General features: G+C 35.0%; 1 protein-coding gene across 21 annotated transcripts in view; it reads right to left on the bottom strand.

The window, feature by feature from the left end:
- Positions 1-24,517, bottom strand: part of LOC145248122 (disabled homolog 2-interacting protein-like) — a 1,344,959-nt gene that overhangs the window by 613,196 nt on the left and 707,246 nt on the right. For 15 of the 21 annotated variants that reach the window (XM_080109927.1, XM_080109911.1, XM_080109925.1 and 12 more), the window contains one exon: positions 17,946-17,978. The exons of the other annotated variants lie outside the window; for them this stretch is intronic. In XM_080109927.1, the coding sequence (XP_079966053.1) occupies positions 17,946-17,978 (33 nt within the window). The remainder of the gene's footprint in view (positions 1-17,945; positions 17,979-24,517) is intronic. 21 annotated transcript variants of the gene reach the window in all.

Here is a 24,517-nt window from a genome sequence, read left to right as displayed (position 1 = left end):
CAGTATTCCATCCTGAGGTAGCTAGTTCAGGAATATATGTAGAATGGGGTAATATTTTCCAATTAAATTCTCCTAGATCTTTGATCAGTAGTGCTGTGTAAGAACAAGCATTATCATGATGGAAGATGATACCCTTTCTGTTGAATAAATAAGGTCGTTTTCAGATCAACATGGATGAGATATTACAAAAAATATGCTTTAATAACTTGAAAAAAAAATTTATAAATTAATCATGGTGATATGTTTAAGTTATAGCAATATGCATAAAATAAATTACGATTGTTTAAAATGTCCCTTCTGCAAACTGGCAAAAACTTTTGCACCAACCTAATACATAGAAGCTATAATAAAAATATATGAAAAAATTTAAGGATCAAATTGAACCATTATTTTAAATTAAAGATCAGGTTCAGTTAATGTATCCATGACTGTGCGAAATTCGAAATTGATTTTGAACCTTTGAAATTGTTGATTTTAAAGTAATTTTTGGCCAGAATTAAACTTTCTATGCCAAAGTCAAGAAATGTGGATTTCTTTTGGCTCAAAGCCAAACAAAAACGATGGTATCATTGAATCGAACAGCGAGATGATCTTGAGGTATTTGAGGGTCAGCATTTAGGTAAGCGATAATGAGATCAATAATTAGCAAGAAACATTGCCAATTAATTTTCTGGAAAGAGAAAGGAGACGAAAGGAAAGAGAAAAAAAAAAGGGAGATGAAAAGAGGGGAAGGGAAGGTGGGGCAAGGAGGAACCAGGAGGATAGGTAGAGAGAAGAAGAACGAGAGAAAGAGGAAGAAAAATGGGAGAAGAGGCAAGGAGAGAATGAAGGAGGGGAAAGGAAAGACTGAAGAAGGCGGAGGGAGAGTGTGAGAGAGAAAGCATGAAGGAGAAGGAAGAAGAGCGTGAAAGAGGAGGAAGGGGAAAGTGAAAGAGGAGTAAGGATGGAGGAAGAAAGGGAACGAAGGAGGAGAAAGAGAGGGAACGAAGGAGGAGAAAGAGAGGGAACGAAGGAGGAGAAAGAGAGGGAACGAAGGAGGAGAAAGAGAGGGAGCGAAGGAGGAGAAAGAGAGGGAACGAAGGAGAAGAAAGACAGGGAACGAAGGAGAAGAAAGAGAGGGAACGAAGGAGGAGAAAGAGAGGGAAAAAGAGGAAGCAGAGGAGGGGAAAGAGAGGGAGCAGAGGAGGGGAAAGAGAGGGAGCAGAAGAGGAGAAAGAGAGGGAGCAGAAGAGGAGAAAGAGAGGGAGAAAAGGAGGAGAAAGAGAGGGAGCAAACGAGGAGAAAGAGAGGGAGCAAAGGAGGAGAAAGAGAGGGAGCAAAGGAGGAGAAAGAGAGGGAGAAAAGGAGGGGAAAAAGAGGGAGAAAAGGAGGGGAAAAAGAGGGAGAAAAGGAGGGGAAAAAGAGGGAGCGAAGGGGGGGCAGAGGGAGCGAAGGAGGGAAGGGAAATAAAAGAGGAGTAAAGAAGGTGGAGAAAAGAGAGGGAAAGACGGAGGGGAGGGAAGAAAAGAGGGAAGAACGTGAGGAAAGAGAAAGGAGCAATAAGAGAGAGTATATAGGAGAAGAAAGGGAGGGAGAGAAGAAGAAAGAGAGCAGATATTCCTTAACATATCTAACGATTAAATTGATCTTGTTGATCAAAACCAAATTTGCAACCATTATTTGAAACCCTGATTTTCAATGGTAGCAGGTCTGTCTCTCTTGCAACACTGATCGTCTTATTACCTAACCATTTTAGTGGCACGTGGACAAATATTTATTGAATAAAACGCCGAACAAAAACAAGCACTCACAGAATCCAGCTAAATGCTGTGTATTGAGGCAGAGGGGGGGGGGCTTTACTTCTTTTCTTTGCTCGTCAAAGAAGTTTTATCTTTGAAGGACTCAATAAATAATGGCCATTGATCAAATGCAGAACATTGCACCAATTCCCCTCCCCCTCTCTAAAAAAACTTCCTCTTTCACTAAAATAGGAAAAAGAAGTTATGCTTCGCCAGCGTTTGCATATTCATATGTTCATATTAAATAACATTTCAATCAGTGAAGTTAAAAAAAAACAAATAAGAAAGAAAGAAACATCTCAAACAAAAAAGATTACAAAGAGAACAAAAAACGTATCGCTCGGTATCGATTATTTGAACTATTGTTCTCATTGCGGATTGGTAGCATAACAGATAAAATACCAAGTAATATTCAGTTCTAATTAAAAGTCTTCTATGGGTTGAAGGTTCAATCCTCAATGCAGGCAATACTAAGAATACAGTCACAAATTACTTAAGACTTCTACCCGATCATGACTGACAGAACGAGAGCAGGCTTTCCTCATGGATTATATAAAGTTCTATTCGAAATTCTGTGCAGATTCCGGACTTCAACAGAAAGATTCCAGAGTTCAAGATACACCTGGAGAAACTCAGAGGTTACATGGGCTGAAATACAAAATAGCACTCACGACAACAGCAGTTCAAACAAGTGAAGCATGCATTATACCCCGTGGGTGCACAGTGAATGAGGCATAAAAAAATGACTAAGTTCAGCATTTGCCTCCCCCCACCATTTAGCCTCAAAAGTTCCCAAGGCTTTAACATATTTAAATTTGAGTTCAGCACCATGCAAAACTGCTAAATAGACATACACAGAAAATTTTGGACAAATATGGTAAAACAGTGCCATAAATGGAGTGTTTTTATTAGCCCTAAAAAATCCCTGGGGCACACCAAAGAGTTATCGTGAAATATAGACAAAGAAAATTGTATAGAAATCAGTTAGTTACAACTTTTCAGAAAGTTTTATAAAAATCCAAGGCATCAATTTTTTTTAATAAGCACAAAAGTGTTAATTTTAGCCATTTTAATCTGAAAGGCACCCCTAGGGGGTCAACAAGAGTTTTCCCGGAAAATTTATTCTGTTACTTTTTTACTCATATCATGTTTAATGTTTGTGCAAAATTTAAAAAAAATTCCAAGGCATAGTTATTGAGAAAAGTGCAGACAGACGAACGGACAAGGGTGAATTTATAGGTCCACCGTCCTTTTGTCGAGGGATCAATAATCCAAATTATCAATCATCATCTCAAAAATTCAAAGACATAATATCAATCGGTATATAAAAAAAGAGAAAAAAAAAAAAGCAAATGAAAGCCTCATTACGGAAATAGAGTGAAAGATTTCTTTCTGAATTAATTTAAGACGGCAGGGCATTGTCTGACTTGCTATTTTCTTTTGTCTTCCTCCAAACATTTGAAACGGTTTCTTAACAACATGCAGCAACTATCTACCAAAAGAGTTGACAAACCAGAATTAAACAATGATTTTGTAAGAAGAATACTATCGATAACAAAAACTAGAGAGACTAACTTTGTTTTATATATTATATAAAGAAAATTACTTTATCTATATAATATTTATCTGTCTGTCTCCCGATCGGATCTGGCTGAATTTTTGTATATGTCTTTCGTATGATAAGGTGTAGCAAATTAAGTATTGTGCTATCCGTTTGATCAACAGTTAGGGATTAGTATTTATTGCAAAAATGAGCACAAATATAACCATATTCAATCATCTTTATGACATAAATCATTCGTTTTAAGGCAACGGGCTATAATCTTTCCCTATTTTTAATGAATTAAAAGTCCATATATATATAATCATGGAAGTCTTTTAACCTTGAAAACTATATGAAAAAAATAATTGAAAATTTTTTAGTCCTTCATTAGAAAATTATTTAGTAAGTCATTCGCTGAATCAGCTTTCTTAAATTCACAACAATCCTAAGTTTTCAGGGATCATCAGTTGTTTACCATGAAACACTGTTTTGGTGATTTAAAAACAAACAGCATATTCAATCATGGCTCGCCAATAGAGTTGATCAAACACCACCTTCCTTAAAAGAACAAAAACTGTTCCGGATATGAAATGTATTTTTTTTTTGCAAAAATTAAGCCAACATATTCATGTTATCAAGAAGAAATTATTTTTTTATTCCTTACCTGTGTCATTCGTTCCTGTCTCTATGATATATATATATATATATATATATATATATATATATATATATATATATATATATATATGATAGATAGATAGATAGATAGTATTATAATTAATTTTAATAACTAGTGTTTGTGTTTCATTCTTTCAGGAATCATCAGTGTAGAGAGTCACAATTACCGCTGGTTGGGAAATTTAAACCCGGCCATGAAACCATCTATGACAACATTAGCAAAGAAAAAACTGCAGCAAAAATATAGTTGAAATTCACATTCGTATAAAGCTTAAATGTTATTCCAGAGGGTCAAGAATAATCAAATGACTTTAGACTCACGATCTGTGCACGTGGGCTTGAGTGACTGACTTTTTTCATTTCAACATAAACGGCTCAACAATAAGAACCAAGTTCTTAAACAGACATAATATATATATCATAAATGAGTAGGCATGATTTTTTCTGAATTTCAGTGGGCTGTTGTTGGCTATAAAATACTTATCAAAGACATTTCGATACAAAACCTATCTAAGAACACTGCCAGACACAAATTACATGATGTGAAATTTCATAAAAATCAGCCCAGCTGTTTTCGAGTCTATAAGGAACGAAATCACGGACAAAATTCTTTTTATAGAATAATATATATGTATACATATGTATATCTATAATATAAAGCTGAATGTGTGTGTGTGTGTGTGTGTGTGTGTGTGTGTGGTCACGAATAGGCTCTTATATGGTTGAGTATTTTAAAAAACTGATTGCATATAATGATAGATGTATCGAGATACAGGAATGGGTATGTTTGATCTGGCAGAACGATGGTTCATTAAAATTGTGGGGTCTGCGTTTGCACCTGGTCCACAAAGTATGTAAATAAAAAATTTTAAAATTAAAAAGAAAACGTTTACAAGTGTTTTTGATATAGATGTACATAATAATACTTTGATAAGTATGCTTTAACGTAAATAGGGATGGTATAATAAAATTGTGGGGTCTGCGTTTGTGCCTGGCCTCCATAGAATGGAAATAGGCACAAACTTTAATAAAGACTTTTCATATCTATCTGCGTAAGTATACTTTGATAATTATGTTTCAGTTTGAAGAAATATGCTATAATAAAATTATGGGGTGTTCGTTCATGCCTGAACTCCATAGAATGGAAATATGTCAAAAAGTTTAACATGGTTTTCTGATGTAGATCCACAGAATACTGTGATAAGTGTTTCAGTGTGAACAGGTATGGTATAATAAATTATGCGGTTTATCTATTTTGTTTTTACTTTCATGATATTTTACTTTCACTTTGATACCCCCAAATTCAACCCAAATTTACAACCCTTCCTTTTCATAACATATCATATTTTCATAAATCAGAGTCCATTTTCTGTAGGCTGTTTTTGAACCCAGTGAACGACGGTTACTTTTGCTAGTATATATATATGTACCTTGATCTAGAGAAACGCTGGTGAGACTAGTGTGCTATATTCATGATCATGCATCTAAAATCGATATATTGATGTCTTTGTGTTCATCCTATAATGTTTGTAGATTGCTAATATTAATTCCTTTTCATTTGTTGAAACATTTTCTTTTACCTCTTTGCTGCATAAATGCACAAAACATTTACACTTTTATTAAACTAAAGATTCCATTTGGAGATGCTGCCGCAACCCTTAATTATCTTTCTCATCATCAGGTGGCCCGTTGGGGGTTTAATTAAAGTGTCCGTAGACGCACAGCATCAATTGGTCGCCTTGCCAATCTGCTCAGTTTCTGCAGAGATGGAGAAAACCGACAGCCTCCAATTTCACATTTTGATAATTGTTCAAAGACATTTGATTATCCTGTCGTAATCATATTCATTTTGAATCAAATACGGCCGTCCGCTATCATCCGGTGATTAACTTTGAGCTATGTCAGGCACAAGGACAAGTAAATACAGTTTCCAAAGTCGGGTTTTGATGTGTGGAAAATCCAGCACATTCAAAAAGTGGCATCATGGATTCAGGACACAAATACCTGTATAATCCCATTGGCATTACCTTCCGAATGAGGAAATCAACCCATTCCTCTTTAAAAGAAAAACATAATGCCTGGGAGTTGGATGATGGAGGAGTCTCTTAACCATCTATGGTTGTGGGGTCACTGCAATATTTCATGCAGCATATCTTGAGCAAGAATAGCCTGGCGGCACCCATTCCTCTCCAGATTTCAGAGCACATACAGAACCTGGTATTATCAAGTCGTCACCCGTTTAATATTTACCAGGCTAAACGTTACTTAACTTCAGTGATCTAATGGAAACCGGTTTGTCAATGTATTATATCTCGGATTTACGCTTCCTCAAATTTAATACAGTGTACCCCGGATATAAGGGATCAGAATATAAGAAAAACTGATATAAGAGAGATTTTCTTTGGTCCACAATTTTTTTTTTTTTTTTATTACATTTTCACCCCAAACAAGGCAAATTGCCACTTTGGTGTACGGGGCTACTATCAGGGGCAACAACTACTGGGGTACTATGTAGGGATTTGGGCAGCAAGATGTCGGTTCACGTTACACTTGAACTTCTGCACGTCAGTACTGTTGGGGAAGCAGGGACCTGGAATGGAATTCCAAAGTCTAGCGGTTCTGGGGAAGAAACTATTGGAATAGAAAGATCTTTTACATCTAGGGATCTCTACAGTGTGGGGGTGGGATTTAGCAGCCTGTCGGGTTTGTCGAGGGTGCTCACATCGTGGGGACACAAGTGATTGCAGTTCGTCAGAGCATTCACCACTAAAATACTTGTAGAAAAGGCAGAGGGATGCAACATTTCGTCGATGGGACAGAGGCTGAAGCTTAGATGCCAGTTCAGGGCCTATCAGGTTTGCAACTCTCTTTTGAACCTTGGCAAGGAGTGAGAGACTAGTAGCAGATGCACCAGCCCAAATGTGACAGCAATACTCCATACATGGGCGAACGGTGGCCTTATAAAGATACAGGATACTTTCGGGTGTTAGTAGTTGTCTAGCACGGTAGAGAGAGCCCACCTTTCTCACATACACATTCTCACTTTTATAGATATACATAGATTGTCAGCTAAATATTATTTAAATAAATAAAACGGACAAGCTTCTTATTTATTTAAAATTGTAGAAATGTAATTCTTTTTAAAACAAATATCCGGTTTTCCACCATTAAAATAACTGCCATCTAAATATTTTTCACATCAATAAAACGAATGTCACTTTTTGAAATGTATTTATTTAAAATTGTATTGTTTTAGACAATGGGACAACATAATTTGATTTGGGAACAAATCATTTTAAAATAGATAAAGTCGGAATTTTTTTCGGTAAGCAACATCAAATTAATCACCATTCCCCATCTTACGGTCTTTGTGATAGGTAATAAAACATATATTGAAATTATCTATAATATAACTCTGACCTGTCTGTTTAAATGTATGTATGTCTGCCTAAAACTTTCGACAGAGGCGACAGATTTTCCTAAGATTGGTATAGTTTTGAAGCTCGACCCTTTGGACGATAAATATCGAAAAATTGGCCAAAAATATTAATTCCTTCACCCTCAACTGGGCACTTTTCTACAAGGAGGAGTCACTTTTTTCGCCAATATTTTAGAAAGTTATCCCCTATTTTTTTTTGACTAACCTTAATTTAAACCTTTGCCACTTCCGGTTTGGCGATGGACGCAACGGCAAAGACGTCACTTTTTTTTTTTTTTCACGTTTGTTTCCTCCTTCGCGGTACGGGTTCGAGCCTGCCTGCCTACCTACTACCACTTTTTTTTTCTTTTTGCTCAACACATACCTTCAAACACCCGGGCAACGCCGAGCACCCAGGCTAGTGAATTATAAAAGAAACCCCAAAGTTATAACTTATGTACGAACCCGAAATGCTTAGGATATAAATATGTACATTAATATGGGTGTGTTTATAAAAGAAAGATTTTTTTTGGTGCTGCTCCCCTCGCCCTGTATCATATTTTGTGGGAAAAGTGGGTTTAACAGTCCTGATCGCCTGCACTAGATATATTCAGATTATTAAAGAAACGTTTGGGTTATATGACGTAAATACAAGAATTCATTAAAACACTTCATTTTGTTACAATTAGTAATATTCACAGGATTCTTATTGACATTTTAATATTTGCTCTCAAACGTTCCATTCTCTTGCGACCTGACTCCACCCTGACAATGAATCAAGGTTAGGGTGGCATTTATAAGAGTTATCAACTAGAGTCTTTTTATATGTGCATATATATATATATATATATATATATATATATATATATATATATATATATATATAGAGAGAGAGAGAGAGAGAGAGAGAGGGAGATTATAATATTGTACGCGTCAGAGACAAGTTTTCGATTATCAGTAGAGATCTTCCTGTTTTTGTATCAAGCCGCTATCTTTTGCAAAATTCGTTGCATTTGGATAAGAATCGGGGAGAGGAAGAGGGGGGGGGATTTAGGTTCATATTTCTTTCACAATTTCCAAGATTATAGATAATAGTATTATACTAAATCTTTAGCCTGTTGAAAAAAAAAAATTAAAAAAAAAAAAAAAAATTAAAAAAAAAAAAAACAATTAAAAAAAACAAAAAACAAAAAAAAAAAACGGAAAAAGTTAAAGGCTGTTGACTTAGAATAAATCCTTTATGCCAAACACATGGTTGTACATGGTTAGATTTGTGTTCCATTTTCGCATTACATAACGAATCCCTATTCATCACTATCAATCTCTAACGGTGCATCGAACGAATACCATAATGCTTAGTTCGCTGCACCTTATCATAAAGGTCCATACAAAATTTCAGCCAGATTGGCCAAGTAGTTTCTGAGAAAACTTCTAAAGTAAATGTAGTATTGTGATGACCAATCCTATTAATCCATAGCTGTACATAGAACGGATATCATAGCAGTTCGCTGCACCTTATTATTATAAAGGTTCATGCAAAATTCCAGTCAGATTGGCTCAGTAGTTTCTGAGAAGTGGAACGGAGAGGCAAATTAATAGAAATATAATACAGACTATAATATTGTACACGTTTATCAGCAATCTATTGTGTTTGCATCATTTTTATCTGAAATTGGTTGCACAAGAAGTGTATGTATGTGGGGTGGGGGTCCTAGGTCTAGATTTGCTTCACAATTTCAAGATTTTAGGTAATAGCATTATATATGCATACTAGTGGTGGGACGATTCCAATATTTTAGGTAATAGTATTATATATGCATACTAGTGATGGGACGATTCCAATATTTTAGGTAATAGTATTATATATGCATACTAGTGATGGGACGATTCCAATATTTTAGGTAATAGTATTATATATGCATACTAGTGATGGGACGATTCCAATATTTTAGGTAATAGCATTATATATGCATACTAGTGGTGGGACGATTCCAATATTTTAGGTAATAGTATTATATATGCATACTAGTGATGGGACGATTCCAATATTTTAGGTAATAGTATTATATATGCATACTAGTGGTGGGACGATTCCAATATTTTAGGTAATAGTATTATATATGCATACTAGTGATGGGACGATTCCAAGATTTTTCGGTCGGTAAACTATATCGGATGGCGAGACCCCAGCTAGCAGGCTTTGGGGAGTGTGGAGTCATCCTTTAATTGCCATTGCTCCCAGGTCTACTCTGACCCGGAGTGGCAGTACCTGTTAGGGTCCCAACTATGGGTTTAATAGAAACCGACTTTAAAAAAAAAACAAAACAAAACAAATATACTCTATTACTATATAATTAAAAAAATTTTCTTCAAAATCACTGGATTCGGCATTAAATAACCTGAAAAGGGTTGATATGCCATAAAACAAAAACAACCACCAAAAAGCTGAGATTTTTCCCCGATTCTGATACAATTACAGATTCTAATTTTTTTTTTTTTTTTATAAATCTCTTAATATTTACAATAAAATTGCAATTTATACCTGATTACCATAAAAAACACATGTTAAATGTGCATATATTTTCTCAAACATTAAAAAAAAAACACTTGCGGAAGTGATCTATAGATTTTAGCTTTACTGGTAGTTTAAAATCAATAAATATTTATTAATTTGGTATACGCACACGCATATATATATATATATATATATATATATATATATAGTTTCCCCAAACATCTGATCTCAATGAAGGGGAAACTAAAACTTGCTATCGTTTTAAATGTTCTGAAATAAGAACAAGGGGAGACTTGATTCCAAATATTTCTCATATCTTATATCTCCCCTCTTTTAGAAATAGGGTACGATTATGAACATCTCCAATATCAAATAATCCTTATACACTGTGAAATTTACTTTATGTATGAAAACCAAAAAGGGGAGATATAAAATATGAGAAATATTTGGAATCAAGTCTCCCCTTGCTGTTATTTCAGATCTTTTGAAACCATAGCAGCAAGTGTTTGTCTCTCCTCCATTAAGTCTAGAGATTTGGGGGAAATATCAGATATTTTGTAATTCATATGCAAAACTAGGAAAAGAAAGGACTATAAATGAAATATTTTATGGCCGTAAAAAAGTGCCAAAAATAAGGCTCTGGATGATGGATGATTCCCTTAATGTGCAACCTTAAGGGAAAATGTAACATAGCCCACTACACAATTCAGGTCATTATCTTTCCAAAGAGTCTTCATTTGTTAAATTCTGATCAATAGTCACTGAGATTTGAACTTATAAAATTTCCAAAAAAGTATATATATATATATATATATATATATATATATATATATATATAAAATTGTAGCCAAATTGAATATTGAAATGCTCATATCTTTGGTTTTATAGGACGAAACTACATGAAAATTTGCAGGCTTTTTGAAGATTATAATACTATTCTATAGTTAAAATTTTATGACAATTGGTAAAAAGAACATTTTCAAATCAATAACATATGCCCAAATTTGCCTACATTTATATATATAGTGACCTTGCAGGCAGCTTCAGTTTTGCTGGTTCGGTAGTCTCCCCTGTGGCATTGCCAGGCGACTAACAATACACACACACACGTGTGTGTGTGTGTGTGTGTGTGTGTGTGTGTGTGTGTGTGTGTGTGTGTGTGTGTGTGTGTTAGTCTATTTTTTGTCCACAAAATTTTTCATTCTTTTTAATCTGGACTAAATGGACACGTTATTCATGAACCAGAAGGCCACAATGTTAAAGATCCTTTTCTAGAAATTGGAGTTGCACTCTGCTCTTCAGGATTTGACATCTACTTGCGAGAAAATTTCAAGAGCAAAAAAAAAAAAAAAAATGAAAAAACCTTTTTCAATAATCGAAATTTTAAATCTTCATGTCAGGCGTTCTGTCTCCCCGCTCTTTTAAGTTTAATTTTTTTTTTTTTTTTTTTTTTTTGATGATTTAAAACAAAGAAAATGAAGAGAACAAACGTACTTGAAACCAGACATACGACCGTCCTCCCTTCCCTTTCAAACATTCGGAGGAAAGGTTATTCATTTGATTGGGAGTGCACTTGACTCCAATACAAACAATGGATATCGTTAGATGCGCCTGTTCAATCTACACGTTTAGCGATGAAGCGTGACAGACCAAAGAAAAACGCTACTTTTAAACTAAAATGTGGCGGACAAAAAAAAATAAATAAATAAAAACAATGCTATTTCAAACTTAAATATTAGAGATCAACAATTACGCTATTTCAGATTGAAATGTGGGCGACAGACAAACATTCTATTTTTAAACCGAAAAATGACAGACTAGAGAAAATATTATTTTAAAACCGAAATGTGACAGACCTAAGACCAAGCTTCTTTCCTTTAATAACAAAAAACAAAAACAAAAAAAACAAACTTCTCAACCACCAATTGTCATGATGAATAACACCCTACCCTATCCTTCAAACTCCTCCTTTTAACACTAACAGGCAACATAAACATTGAGGGACATTGCCAAGGCTGCTGCAAAGAAGGTGAGTTCCCTCTACTGTGCTAGAAAATTACACACACCTGATAGTATCCTGTATCTCTACAAAGCCACCATAGTTGCCACATCTATGGTGGTGCATTTACTGCTCTCTTAGGGTCCAAATAGAGTTTCAAATCTAATATATCCCACACTATCGGCCAACCTCCAACCTTTGTCCCATCGCCACAATATTGTATCCCTGTGTCTGTTTCACAAGTACTTTAATGGAATGTGCTCTGATGAATCCATAACACTTGTGCTCCCACGACATACATACACCAGACTGATTCGATATGCAGCAAAATCCCATCCCTTCATTGTAGAAATACCTAGATGCCTGAAAGCCTTCTACTCTAATATTTTCTTCTTTCTGGCTGCTAAACTTTGGAATTCCTTCCTTGTTTCCTGCTTCCCTGACTGTCTTAACCTGTCGAAGTTTAAACGTAAAGACAACAGACATTTCGCTACTCAACTCCCCACAGTCACCTATTAGACACGATCCCAAATAGTGACTCCCTTACAATTCAATTGGCAATATGCTTTGTTTGGGGGTGAAAATAAATTTTAAAAAGACCTAAAAAATGTTATTTAAAACAAGTTTGAAAAAAAAATCAACAAAAATGTTATTTCAACGCTGACTCTGACAAACTGATGGTAAGGATTCTATGAATATTTTTAAACGCATCTAAAATAAGATACGTCCATTCAGTCTAGAAGTTTAGCGATGAGGATACTATTTCACACTTACAACAGACCAACGCAAAAACTATTTTAAAGTTCAGCATGACAAACCAACGAAAAATGCTATTTCAAAGTTCAGCTTGACAAACCAACGAAAAATGCTATTTCAAAGTTCAGCTTGACAGACCAACTATAAATGCTATTTCAAATTACAGCATGGTAGACTAACAAAAATGCTATTTCAAAGTTCAGCTTGACGGACCAACGAAAAATGCTAATTCAAAGTTCAGCTTGACAGACCAACGAAAAATGCTATTTCAAATTACAGCATGGCAGACCAACAAAAATGCTATTTCGAAATTCAACACAACAGACCATCAGAAATGCTATTTCAAAGTGAAACATGACAGACCAATGAAGATCCCATCCTCACACTTAGCTATGACAGTCTTAACAGCATATCGAGACCTTCTCATAGATTGTGTTAGGACGATAGTAAAAAGTTTTTAAAAAAAAATAAATAAATGCTTATTTTATTCTCTCCGATTTGCTTCTCTGCAATTTGACAAGCGAGAATCAGATGCAATCTTATTAGATGACATAAAAAGATAAAATATATACACGAGGGTGAGTCAAAGAGAACACATCAGCACCCCCCCCCTCATCTCTCTATCAAATGGAGAGAAAGAGTAAGCTCTCGTCGATCCTCAGCCTGATTCTCCATCTCCTGCTTTTATCTTGAACCATCTGGTATTTTTCATTTTCAGCTTTGATTTTTCCAAATAAAGTTTCGGTGTTCTTTTTTTTTCTGCCAGGTGGGGTGGAGAAGGTGCGTCGGAGGTTAGGGTAGCGGTGACGTCATTTCTTAAAGAAAATGAAAGGAAGTCGGAAAAAGGAATTTCTCTCCCGTGAGCAATTTCAGGGAAGAAGGGTATCGGCTCTGCCTTTACGAAAGCACTTATGGTTCATGGTGGGGTTATGTGGATCAAAGTTCCCTTGGACGACCCCCACCCTCACCCCCCGAATTATCCGGATAATTCTTTATATAGGGAAACGATTAGATCAATAATCACGACAATTAATTTTAATTTCACAAAAGGTTGAACACATTCTTCGGAGTTGAATCAATTCTTAGCGACTCAACGTTCCATTGTCAAAGAGTGTTGTTCCTTTCTTGACATTTACGAAACTTTGGATCAGACACAAATTTTATTGAATCAGTTTCGTAACTTTTAGTCCTCATAGTCCAGCAGCAATGTTTCTGACAAAGGGGGAAGAATTGAAGCACTGGATTTTTTTTTTTTTTTTGTAATCGTATTTAGACAAATATACTATATCAAGGATGATGGCATTTTATTCTTTATTTTTATTTTGTTATTTATGGAAATTGCTTCAGACAAGGCATGAAGCTACTAGATGTAAGGATCTTAAAAGAAAACACTTTAATACTAAAAACTAGTCAACAATGATTGATAGATTTCGACCAAAAATCCAGCAATTATATTCCTTTGTCAGAAAAATTGCACATGGCATGTGAGGACTAAAGGACCAAAAAAAAAAAAAAGAAAAGAAAAAAAATGTGAATTATAAAACTGCCGAAAATAAACGCAAGGTCCGCTTTTCTACTCTCCATAAAATACCTATCATTCGACATTTTTATTGTATATTTGATATATTTATTATCATATAAAAATTAGTCAAGTCTAATTTTCATAAACTTGGATACATAATGTAGATACGCAATTTATCCACACACACACACACACACACACACACACACACACACACTATTTAACATATCAAAGTTATCTTGTCGGTTTTTGAAATCAGATCCAAATAGTAATCCGTCTAACATTGATACTTGATTCATACTAGCCTATTTTTCGATCGTTTTTTTTTTCCTTCTTTTTGTAAATATTTATTCTGGTTAAAAAAACTGTTAGAGTGGCGACATTTTTTTTTTTTTTTTACTCACCAAAATAGATTAATGTGCAGTTACTCTGTGAAATTATACTGAGTTTTCACCTTTGAGTTTTTCAAAACTAGGCTTAATACATTCTTTGCAGTTCTTAGCAACTCAGCGTGTAATGTTATAAAAGGCATTCTCATTTCCTCTCATCTGTCGACCTCGTCGAAGTGCCAAACAAATAAAAGAAATACTTTGAACTCACTTTTTTTTTGGGGGGGGGGGGGAGACACTTTTATTTCTTGACTGTGCTTTCCATGAACATAACAAATTTTGACAGAAATTCATTGTCGTCTGCTCTCTTTTTGCCTGCTGTTCATGCCGTCCACTCTCTCTGTCTTACCGCCCTTGCTGCGATCTCCACATAATATCACCAGTCCTGCTCGCTCCTACTGCTCCTCTCCCTATTTCATGACAGATTGCAGAATCTCTGGATTGCGATTTAACTCCCTTATTTCGTTCCTGATGTTTTCCTTCAATTCTTGCAGGGTTTAGGGTTTGGCGCTTCGATGTCTGCCAGCTCGCAGAACGAATAAGGGAGTTAAATTGCAATCCAGAGATTCTGCAATCTGTCCGATGTAAGCAAGGTCTTGTTGAGCAGTCTTCTTAAATAATCAACCCATACCCAATTTCCACCTCAACCGATCATTACGGTGTGGTTTTATTTTTTAAACTTTTACTAAGAATCACCACTGATCAAGGCTAAAAGGCCACTCGAGGATAAGGGTTCTTACTAGTGGAAAAGCTGAATAAAGCAATGAAATGAAAACAACTTTTAAATAAAAGTGTTGTTTCTTGAATTGCAAAATAAATAAAGAAAGAAAAGCTGGATTTTGTTACAATGTTAATAGGCACAAGAAGAAAACAAATGATTACATTTGAATGAAGACAACATGCAGCATTAAATATGGTTTATTTTCTTATTTAAAGATTGATCTTTTGTGGTGGAAAAAAAATTCATAAAGCCTCTACGTCGCAATCGTTTTTATAATGAAAAGGAGACACAAGCAGATAAACAGACAGATGAACAAATTCTGAGTTAAACAAAACCTCTCTGGTAGAAATGCCATCTATATATATAAAAGCAAAAATGTATGTATGTATGTATGTATGTATGTATGTATGCTTTTCCTCGATGTCCACAAAAGGCTTCTTTCAGAGAAGCGCTCGCTTCACAACTTCTTAAAACTTTTTATATCATCTATTAATTGTAATATCTCACACTTAACCACATAGCTCGGCTGTCTATTTAATTTTATTTACTTTCAAACGTTAATTATTCCACATTTCCCGCATCGGCACGCGTTACATTCGGTTTTCGGTATAAACAAAAAGCGAAACTCGACTTTAATAACAGGCCAAAAGCCAGCCCCCTCCCCGCTTCGACGGCACGGGGGGGGGGACAAGATCAAAGTGTAGTATCTGTTCCGGCAGATACTGCAAGCTATGACTAGCTATGACTAGCTAGGACTAGCAAAGACCAGATGTGGGGGCAACTCCACATGCTTGACCTTTAACCAGCTCCCATTTCCCTCCTCTCGGGAGCTGGTCCCCTTTTTCCCTCCCCCCTCCCTTGACTCCTCACAATAAAAATCGGCCTTGTGCCTAATTTGCTCGGTGGGGGAGCAAATAAATACCAACAGGACCAAACCCCCTCGGGGGTCCGGCTGACAAGATCAAAGTGTAGTATCTGTTCTGGCAGATACTGCAAGCTATGACTAGCTATGACTAGCAAAGACCAGATGTGGGGGCAACCCCACATGCTTGACCTTTAACCAGCTCCTATTTCCCTCCTCTCGGGAGCTGGTCCCCTTTTTTCCCTTCCCCCTCCCTTGACTCCTCACAATAAAAATCGGCCTTGTGCCTAATTTGCTCGGTGGGGGAGCAAATAAATACCAACAGGCCCAGAGCCAGTGAACGTTTGTCATATCAGACGGGAGAGCAGGTTTTTGAAAACAAACAAACCGATTTATTGACCTCATTAAAAACTGTCCCGCACAAAATGCTGACTGCTGAATACCTATCGCCGTCACGTCAATCAAAAACGAGCACCTGTTTTTTTTCACACTTAACTATTTTCCAACTGCGTGTCGTCAAGGCATTGTTTTTTTTTTCACAGGCACCTGTTTTTTTTTCACACACACCTACAAACACCCGGGCAACGCCGGGTACCCCTCGCTAGTCTATTATATAAAGGGCAGTTGTGTGTGTGTGTGTGTGTGTGTGTGTGTGTGTGTGTGTGTGTGTGTTTGTTTCCATCTAAAAGTATAATTCAATAACTTGAGTGTTATTTCTTCCGCCTGTCACACCGATAATTTCCTGGGTAAGGTTAACACTTTTGTCCAAACTTCCAAACTTCTGTACACGTAACGCACCTTCTCTCAACTCCCAACGAACTTCTGCTAATTCAACTTATTTCTTCGAAATCCAACTTCAAAATGAACGCCCCCTCTAAAAAAAATCAACCCTCTTTTATCTCCAACCAGGAGCATCTCATTTGCATATCGGGTGGTCACATTGCAGGCATATAAAGAGATAAGGCAGCCATTTTTGTTTCTTTCTTCTTCATTCATTTCATTCCACGACCGACCTGTTGAATTATGCACACGTGCTAATTAGGTAAGTCGCACGTTTCCCTACAAAAAGTTAAAGTCAAAAACTACAAAACAAACGCCCACAAAGTTGGTATATTCTTGATCACCGTCTCGTCGAATGAATAATATCTAAAATTCAAAAAAGAAAAAGGATTCATACGTTGACCCTTAGGTGGTACAGATTTCGTCAGTAGGGTTTGGTTTTCAGTCATTTTATGTACTGAAGGGAAGTTACTCTCAGTTTTGCTATCAGGGAGTTACTTTTCTTACTGCCGACTCATTTCTTATGTGCTGGTGGAGGAAATAAGGGGTAATGGGGATAGAGGAGGGGGAAGGCCTGCTAGTTTTCAAATGTTCTGAATGCAGCAAATTTGTTCTTTGTTTTAAAAATAAAAAGATAATCATGCCAGGGTTTGTTGCGTTCATGCCTGTTGAATCTAATCTACTAACAATAAAAAAATCAGCAAAAAGGGAAAATGGTTTTAGTTTACAACAACAAACAAACGAAAAAAAAAATAAACAATCATGCATCATTTTTTTTTTTAATTTCTTGGCAACGAAATAAACAAAATACATGATCTACCTTGGCGTCATGCTTTGTAAGAAGCAATACACAACATAAAACTATAAACACTATCTCCACGCTCGCATCACAAACACATAGAAAATACATCTTTTTTTTTTTTACACGATCCATTCACAAGCTTTGATGGGCAGACCAGACAAAGGCAATAAGCCGATACATACCTCCCAATTTTTATTTCTTCAATATAGGAGCAGCTATAAAGGAAAAGAGAGGTGATAAAAATGAACTAACAAATTTTAAAATAAACAACAAACAAGACTCTTGTTCCTCTTGCAATAATCTCTACAGTTGAAAAGTGATGCTTACATTCACAAAATATATATTACATGTACTTGTGATCCTTAAGGTTATTACCACTATTTGTTCCATTCCATTCAAAAATTCATAAACCGTGACACATCTGTTTAATAATTCCTCTTGCATAACTAAAATTAATAAGTCAATATTACAAGGTGACCCCCCCCCCAAAAAAAAAAAAAACAGAGGACATTCAATTGTTTTTTGTGAGCATTTTACAGTCAACGGAGAAAAAAAGGCCAAAGACCCCAGTGTTTTGATGTGAGGTTTTGAATATAATAAACTAGTTATGACCAAAGTTTCATTTTATTTGGACAAAACACTAAGAAATGGGGCCTAATTAGAGCTGAGGCCCGTTCTTTTTTTTGGGGGGGGTATCCCTGTTTATCCATGCGAACTAAAGAAGTACAGAAAGTTATTTTGCTATCTTCACCACATACGTTTTTATGGTATGTACGGACACAACATGTAAATTAGATGACATAATACAGAAATTAAAAAACAGTACTCAAAAATAGAGTTACTCTTTCTCTAAATCAGAGGTTCTTGATGAGTACAAAACTATTACTGAGGTCTTTGATGAGTACAAAACTATTACTGAGGTCTTTGATGAGTACAAAACTATTACTGAGGTCTTTGATGAGTACAAAACTATTACTGAGGTCTTTGATGAGTACAAAACTATTACTGAGGTCTTTGATGAGTACAAAACTATTACTGAGGTCTTTGATGAGTACAAAACTATTACTGAGGTCTTTGATGAGTACAAAACTATTACTGAGGTCTTTGATGAGTACAAAACTATTACTGAGGTCTTTGATGAATACAAAACTATTACTGAGGTCTTTGATGAATACAAAACTATTACTGAGGTCTTTGATGAGTACAAAACTATTACTGTGGTCTTTGATGAGTACAAAACTATTACTGAGGTCTTTGATGAGTACAAAACTATTACTGAGGTCTTTGATGAGTACAAAACTATTACTGAGGTCTTTGATGAGTACAAAACTATTACTGAGGTCTTTGATGAGTACAAAACTATTACTGAGGTCTTTGATGAGTACAAAAATATTACTGAGGTCTTTGATGAGTACAAAAATATTACTGAGGTTTTTGATGAATACAAAAATATTACTGAGGTCTTTGATGAATACAAAAATATTACTGAGGTCTTTGATGAATGCAAAAATATTACTGAGGTCTTTGATGAATACAAAAATATTACTGAGGTCTTTAATGAATACAAAAATATTACTGAAGTCTTTAATGAATACAAAAATATTACTGAGGTCTTTAATGAATACAAAAATATTACTGAGGTCTTTGATGAATACAAAAATATTACCGAGGTCTTTGATGAATACAAAAATATTACCGAGGTCTTTGATGAATACAAAAATATTACCGAGGTCTTTGATGAATGCAAAAATATAACCGAGGTTTTTGAGGAGTACAAAAATATTCCTGAGGTCTTTAATGAATACAAAATATTACCGAGGTTTTTGATGAGTACAAAAATATTACCGAGGTTTTTGATGAGTACAAAGATATTACCGAGGTCTTTGATGAGTACAAAGATATTACTGAGGTCTTTGATGAGTACAAAGATATTACTGAGGTCTTTGATGAGTACAAAGATATTACTGAGGTCTTTGATGAGTACAAAAATATTACCGAGGTCTTTGATGAGTACAAAAATATTACCGAGGTCTTTGATTAGTACAAAAATATTACAGAGGTCTTTAATGAATACAAAATATTACCGAGGTTTTTGATGAGTACAAAAATATTACTGAGGTCTTTGATTAGTACAAAGATATTACTGAGGTCTTTGATGAGTACAAAAATATTACAGAGGTCTTTAATGAATACAAAATATTACCGAGGTTTTTGATGAGTACAAAAATATTACTGAGGTCTTTGATGAGTACAAAAATATTACTGAGGTCTTTGATGAGTACAAAAATATTACAGAGGTCTTTAATGAATACAAAATATTATCGAGGTTTTTGATGAGTACAAAAATATTACTGAGGTCTTTGATTAGTACAAAGATATTACTGAGGTTCTTTGTGAATATAAAAATACTGCTGAGGTTCTTGAGTATGTCAACATTACGAACAGATATCGTTGAAATTATTTTTGGTCTTAGAAGGAAATTTGAGAGGTAGCTGGCCTTGATTGTATAGGGTGTAGTTTGATGCAAAGTTCTTGGCAAAGCGTTCGGCTTTGTCTGACGCTGACAAAATCACCTCAAGCCCATTGATAAGAGAAACATATGCTCTTTTTCGTTTTCTATAATCCTTTTGTTGGCAATCGAAATGGAAACTCTAGTTTCTAAACATCTATTACGCCTAAAGTAATTGACGTAGTGATTTCTGTATGCGATAGTAACAGCACATTAAGAGATATACCATGGCTAGCTGAACAAACCCTGCACTGTAGAGAATCTACTGTTGATTTTATTACAAGTGTCTGTAAATAATGTCTTCACTTAAAATTTAAAATGTAAAAGTCAAGTATCATGGTTCAATTGTGCTTTAAACAGAAGCCTCCATTTTGAACGCGCCCCTGTCTAATAAAAGTATCTACAGTTGATTTTATAGGCTGTGCTAATAATGTGATAAAACTTCTCAAATGCATTTGTGATGTTAGGTTGTATGAAAGTGTTAACTTTTGTCAAAATCAGACTTTGTATTTTAATCGGAATTTTTCGATTATCGACACTTATCACACGCATTTCGACATAAAACCCACGTAAGAACACTCCCAGAAACATCATATACGTTCATATAAAATTTCAAGAAATAAAAAATCGACGCAACCGTTTCTGAGTCCATAGGGAACGAACTCACACACACACAGATAAATTCCTTTTATATAATAGTAGATATAGAGATACACGCAATATATATATATATATATACTAGCAAAAGTACCCGTCGTTGACTGGGTTCAAAAGCAGCCTACAGAAAATAAACTTTGATTTATTAAAGTATGATAGGTTATGAAAAGGAAGGGTTCTAAAGAGATAGCTTCGAATTTGAGGGTATCAAAACCAAAGCAAAATATGATGAAAGTAAAAATAAAATAGATAAACCTCATAATTTATTATACCATACCTGTTCACACTGAAACACTTATCACAATATTCTGTGGATCTATATTAACAAACCTTGTTAAACTTTGTGACATATTTCCATTCTATGGAGGTCAGGTGCGAACGAACACCCCATAATTTTATTATACCATATTTCTTCAAACTGAAACATAATTATCAAAATATACTTATGCAGATAGATATGAAAAGTCTTTATTAAAGTCTGTGCCTATTTCCATTCTATGGAGGCCAAGCACGAACGCAAGCCCCACAATTTTATTATACCATCCCTATTTAAGTTAAAACATACTTATCAAAGTATTCTTATGTACATCTATATTAAAAACACTTGTAAACGTTTTTTTTTTAATTTTTAAATTTTTTATTTCCATACTTTGTGGACCAGGCACGAACGCAGACCCCACAATTTTTATGTACCACCGTTCTGCCAGATCAAACATACCCATTCCTGTGTCTCGATAATCTTCTATCATTATATGTAATCAGTTTTTTTAAATAGTCAACCATATAGGAGCCTATTCGTGACCAGACACACACAGCTTTATATATATATATATATATATATATATATATATATATATATATATGCACATTTACCTTACAGAGTCGCATGTGTGCAGCAGATGTGCATATGCTGTCTGTATGACGAACTGTTTCTTTTGAAATGCATTTTTCACAGAAGGTAGGACTGAGTGGCACTTATTCGATAAAATGTTTAAACTCTTCAAACGGGTATTCATTATGGATTTCGGCACTTAACAATTTTCATTTACTTTCGCGGTCAATCAGGTCGGAAGGCGTGTTGGCGGGCGGGAAGAAAGGAAAGACTATATTTTTTTTATCAGCTGGAAAAGATGATGAAAGAATTCCAGACAAAGAAACTCGCGAAAACACATTAGGTTTTAGAAAAGACTTCAGAGAGATTCCATTTCAACTGCATTTGAAACATCGGCACCACCCGTTCCTCAGAGAGAGAGAGAGAGAGAGAGAGAGAGAGAGAGAGGGGGGGCGGGGAGAAAGAGAAAAAAGTAAGAGAGGAGTGAAGAGGAGAAAAGTAGAAAAAGAACAGAGAGAGGGGTAAAGAGATAGGGTAGAAATAGTGAGAAGAGAAAGACGGGGAGTAAAAGTGGCAAAGAGAGAGAGAGAGAGAAATAGAAGAGTGTGAAAAAGAAAAGTGGGAGAGAAAAGAGAGATAAGAGAGAGAAAGAGAGATAAGAGAGAGAAAGTGTGTGTGTGAGAGAGAGAGAGAGAGAGAGAGAGAGAGAGAGAGAGAGAGAGAGAGAGAGAGAGGAAATCTTGTTTGTTTTGGTTTATAGTATATAAATATTTCCAGGTTATTTAATAGCGAATTCAGTAATTTTTGTCAAAGTGTTCTTCATATCTTCAAATAGTTGTGGTTTGGTTCATAGCATATCAACCACCTGTGATTTATTTAATGCCGAATAAAACTGCAGCATATAATCCTATAGGATTCATTCTTTTTGCGGACTGTTATCCTCGTCGCCATAATCGTTTATTTCGGCCCACTCATCCTTTGGCCTTCTTCAGATGATTAACCACGACAGGGTAGGAATGTTGAATCTTGTAACCGCATCCCCATTAATTACTGCTTTCCATAATTGTTGTCTTACGACGTTTTCGCCAACTGGCATGCTCGAGTAGGATTGAAACCGCTATCTTCAGATAATGCTCACCTGGAACAGTAGAGATTCAACGCCTCTATCCATTGCGCCACGCGCCTCAAAGTTATTCACTTGAAGAAGGCCAGGGGATAAGTTGACCAAAACGTGGTGAAACAATAGATATGAAGATGAGAATAACAGTGCGCAAAAAAAACAAAAAAAAAACATGAATACACATATTATGAAGCCTCATTTCAAACGGAAAAAAGAAAAAAGAAAATAAAAATATAATTTTATAGGTAAGTAAATAATGTATCTTCCTAGAATAGAGAGAAGGAGAAATAGCGAGGGAGATAGAGAGAAAAAAAGCGAGGGACATAGAGAGAGAGAGAGAGAGAGAGAAAGGGCGAGGGAGAGAGTGAAAAAAAAGCGAGGGAGAGAGAGTGAAAAAAAAGCGAGGGAGGGAGGGAGTGAGTGAGAGAGAGAGAAAGAGCGAGAGAGAGAGAGCGAGGGGGGGAGAGAGAAAGAGCGAGGGAGAGAGAGAGAAAGAAAAAGCGAGGGAGAAAGGGCGATGGAAGAGAGAGGACGAGAAAGAGAGAAAGAGGAACTGAAAGAGTGTTTGAATGAGAGAGGAGTGCAAAAGAAGACGAGTGAAAGAAAGAAAGAAAGAAAAAGAAAGAAAAAGACAGGAAATTAGAGTGTGTGCGACAGAGTTATTACGAATGTGGGTTAAATATCCATTGTATAATTTTCGGAATTTGCAGCTTTTACTTCTGTGCCACAATGAAAACAATATATGCCAATCCTTGAAATCAACTGAAGTTTTGTTAAAAACTAAAAACAATAATAATAAAATATATATATATATATATATATATATATATATATATATATATATATATATATATATAGAACATTGACACGTTTTGTGAACCATAACTACGATTATTGCCGAGACTTGGTGCTCTGCACTGCAGCTCATTGTTTTAGCCTTTCCCAATGATTAGTCAACTGAAACCATTTTTTGTTTTATTTTTTTTTAACATTTTGCTTGGAGATTCGTTTTCTGACAACAAATACAAACGTGGAATACACAAAAGTTATCTCCTCAATGGCTGTTTTGCTTATCTTTTAAGGATTAATGAAAGGATTAACAAAGAAACGAGCAAAGATTTAGCTCATTTTCTCCATTTTGAAGGGGCAGGTTCGATGACTCTGAAAATTAGAGTATATTTAAAGAGTGAGGGGAGAATTGGAATAAAGTTAAAGTTTTTTAAAAAGTTTAAAAAAAAATGTTAAAAAGCAAAAGAAAAGTTGAAGTTTTAAAAAAGTAAAAAAATAGTTTTACATAAAAGTAAAATGCGAAAGAAATGAAAGACAGAATATATATATATATATATATATATATATACACATACATATATATATACACATACATATATATATATACACATACATATATATATATACATACATATATATATACATACATATATATACATATACATACATATATATATACATACATATACATACATATATATATACATACATATACATACATATATATATACATACATATACATACATATATATATACATACATGCATATACATACATGCATATACATACATGCATATACATACATATATATATATATATACATACATACATATATACATACATATAT

The sequence above is a fragment of the Euprymna scolopes genome, chromosome 26 (genome assembly GCF_053919585.1).
Source record: "Euprymna scolopes isolate OS-2025 chromosome 26, ASM5391958v1, whole genome shotgun sequence".
NCBI lineage: Eukaryota > Metazoa > Mollusca > Cephalopoda > Sepiida > Sepiolidae > Euprymna > Euprymna scolopes.
Note: the sequence above shows the minus strand (reverse complement) of the source record. Positions and strands in the feature narration are given on the sequence as shown.